Raw genomic sequence first — 2651 nt, forward strand, 5'->3', positions numbered from 1 at the left:
ATCATGTGTTGATAATCCTGATATTTTTCAGGTGCCAAAATTTAACATCCGTTAATAAATTTGCTATACACATGACAATTTATTTTGGTGATCATGCCATTAGTGTTTTGCAAACATAACTTTTACTTTTACGAATAGTCAACAACTCAATTTGCTTTAGTTTGGCCAAATTTCACTGAATTATAATATTTTAGATTCTAAGCTGAAGGCATATCAGGCATATAAGGTGATTTTATAATGATGTGGATTTGATTTTTTTAAATATGTCTTATATTAGTTTTCTATTATATAAGATTCTCAAGTTTTTTATGTTCTGCTTTAATTTCATTCTGTTAAATTGCATTAAGCTCTTAACATGGCTCTTCACATAGGTCTTACAAATTAAATTTCTCTAAATAATATCATCAAATGTAAATGATTAAATATTTTAGTAGGTATATAAGTATCTAAAAATAATTTAGCATCATCCCCTATTAATATAATGCGATTGGCTGGTAACACATTTTGTAACTATTAATTACTTATTAGATAGATAACAATTTAATATACAATAACTCATCATTATAATTGTATTGTTATAATAAATGTGGTGTTATATAATATTAATATATTATGTCCATTATAAAAACAAAAAATGAATAATGAATAATATTACAATTGACATAATTACTATCATATTATAAGAAAAATTAAAAGCAACAGCTGTAAAAATATTTAATTAGCATTTATAACTCTATACGGCGTTTTTTAGGTATATGGTAAGGAGCTGCCCTCTTAACAACGCGAACGCGTCTGTTGTGTCTAGTTGGTGGGTGGTCCGGCCAATGAAATATTTGATTTGATTACAGGATTAACCTACATAATGATATTAAATCACAATAATTAAATATATATAATAATAATATTATAAGCCGTGTTAGTTATATTAACCGTTAAGACAAAAGTAAATTTGTGTTCAGCATGTCGACGTTTATGTTTTTTGAATGGAGATTCGTCTTCGGGAATCATTAAACCTCTTTTGCGTTTCACCTATATAACATACAATTACAATTATTTAATACAATTAATTAAAATGTATAATTGTTTTATATTATGAACTTGTTTAAGCCAATGTTTTCGTTCATCACCATAATCACTGATTTCCTCCACAGATGGCATATTATTTTCACCGGGTGGTGAAAACGGAAACATCATGGACATATAACCCAACTAAAAAACATTATCAAATATCAGTGATTGTATATTATGCTTAATATATTATATGAACCGTAAACATAGAATGACTACACATATTATATAGGTAGGTGTGTAATATTTAAGTGGAAGTAATACTGTAGTTGTTGGACAGTAATAATATCGTGGTTTCCACCTAAATTGCGATATCAGACAAAATAATAAAAAAATAAAGAAGGTATGTAATACTTATGAATGTGACGCTCATTATTGATCAGGGATAAATAGCTGGTTGATAGTGTTTATATATGATATGATAGTGCATAATAATAATATAATATATGCTGTCTAGAGATCTACATAACGTTATTTACAAACAAAGCTTACTGCATATTTAATTGCAGCTGATATTTCTGAATAATAATATTGAATTTTAATGACTTAATGTACATAATAATGATGATAATAATAAAGATACGCGATTTATAACATGACCTGAGAAAATATGAAAATTTAAAAAGTTGCGACAGTTGATACGTTTAAAACTTAAATAGAAGCTTGCCGGGGTAATCAATTTTTTAATAATTTAACATTGTATAATGTGTAATATGAATAATACGTACATCACGTTCATCTTGACATTTCGCTTCACCATTTTTGTTACAAACAGGCTTTTTATCACGTTTCTTTAACCTAGTAGTAGTGTAATGAAAACTGATCTAAATAAAATAATGAAATTTCAATGATTGAATACATAGATGCAATAAACATTAAAATTATATTATACCTACTCGATTCATATGAACCACAAACAGAGAAGAATACAATGTAATATTAACAATTAATTAATTTTAAGGGATAGTACTATATAGAATAGCGGAGTTATTTAATTTGTATATAATATAATAATATAAACAATGAACCATCTAAACACCGGATGCTCTCGGTCGTTGAAATATTTCGGCTATTCAGAACGTTTACATTGTAGAAAGTTTATAGTTGGTTTACTTGAAAACGTCCACTATTTAGAGATGTCCGCTATTTGGAGGTAACCGTGAAGCGGAGGATTCATTGCATATGTATCTTATACCTATAAAATTAATAGTACGTACTGAATTTTCTTCTGTAACTATTTCTTCAACAATCTCTTGTTCTTTATGACCAAGAGATATTTTTCCAAATATCAAAAAATTATAGAATTTCTTAATAAAATTCATATTAATTCTTCAACTTAAACGTTTAAAACGAATACCAAAATGTAATGACTCGTAGAGGTGCGTTAAGAGTTATTAAAACAAAACAATTATACCAGCCAACAGGAATGTTATAATATATCATATGTAGAAATGTATTTGGCCAGAATGTGTTGAAATCAAACAAATTAAAATTATGAAAAAAGAGAATTTTCGGTGATTGCAAACTCATTCAAAGGATAGTATATACTAGTTAAACATCAGAATAGGAGAACATGGAGGTCC

General features: G+C 27.2%; 1 protein-coding gene across 1 annotated transcript; it reads right to left on the minus strand.

Annotated features, from left to right (window-relative positions):
- Positions 1 to 682: 682 nt before the first annotated feature.
- Positions 683 to 1973, minus strand: LOC111040399. The gene is made up of 5 exons (XM_022324310.1): positions 1965 to 1973; positions 1797 to 1892; positions 1099 to 1209; positions 931 to 1029; positions 683 to 855 (listed from the first exon to the last, which is right to left on the minus strand). The coding sequence occupies exons 1-5, from the start codon at positions 1971 to 1973 to the stop codon at positions 802 to 804; spliced, it is 369 nt and encodes a 122-aa protein (XP_022180002.1). The 3' UTR covers positions 683 to 801.
- Between the last annotated feature and the right edge of the window lie 678 nt (positions 1974 to 2651).

The sequence above is a fragment of the Myzus persicae genome, unplaced genomic scaffold (assembly GCF_001856785.1).
Source record: "Myzus persicae strain clone G006 unplaced genomic scaffold, MPER_G0061.0, whole genome shotgun sequence".
NCBI classification, from domain to species: domain Eukaryota; kingdom Metazoa; phylum Arthropoda; class Insecta; order Hemiptera; family Aphididae; genus Myzus; species Myzus persicae.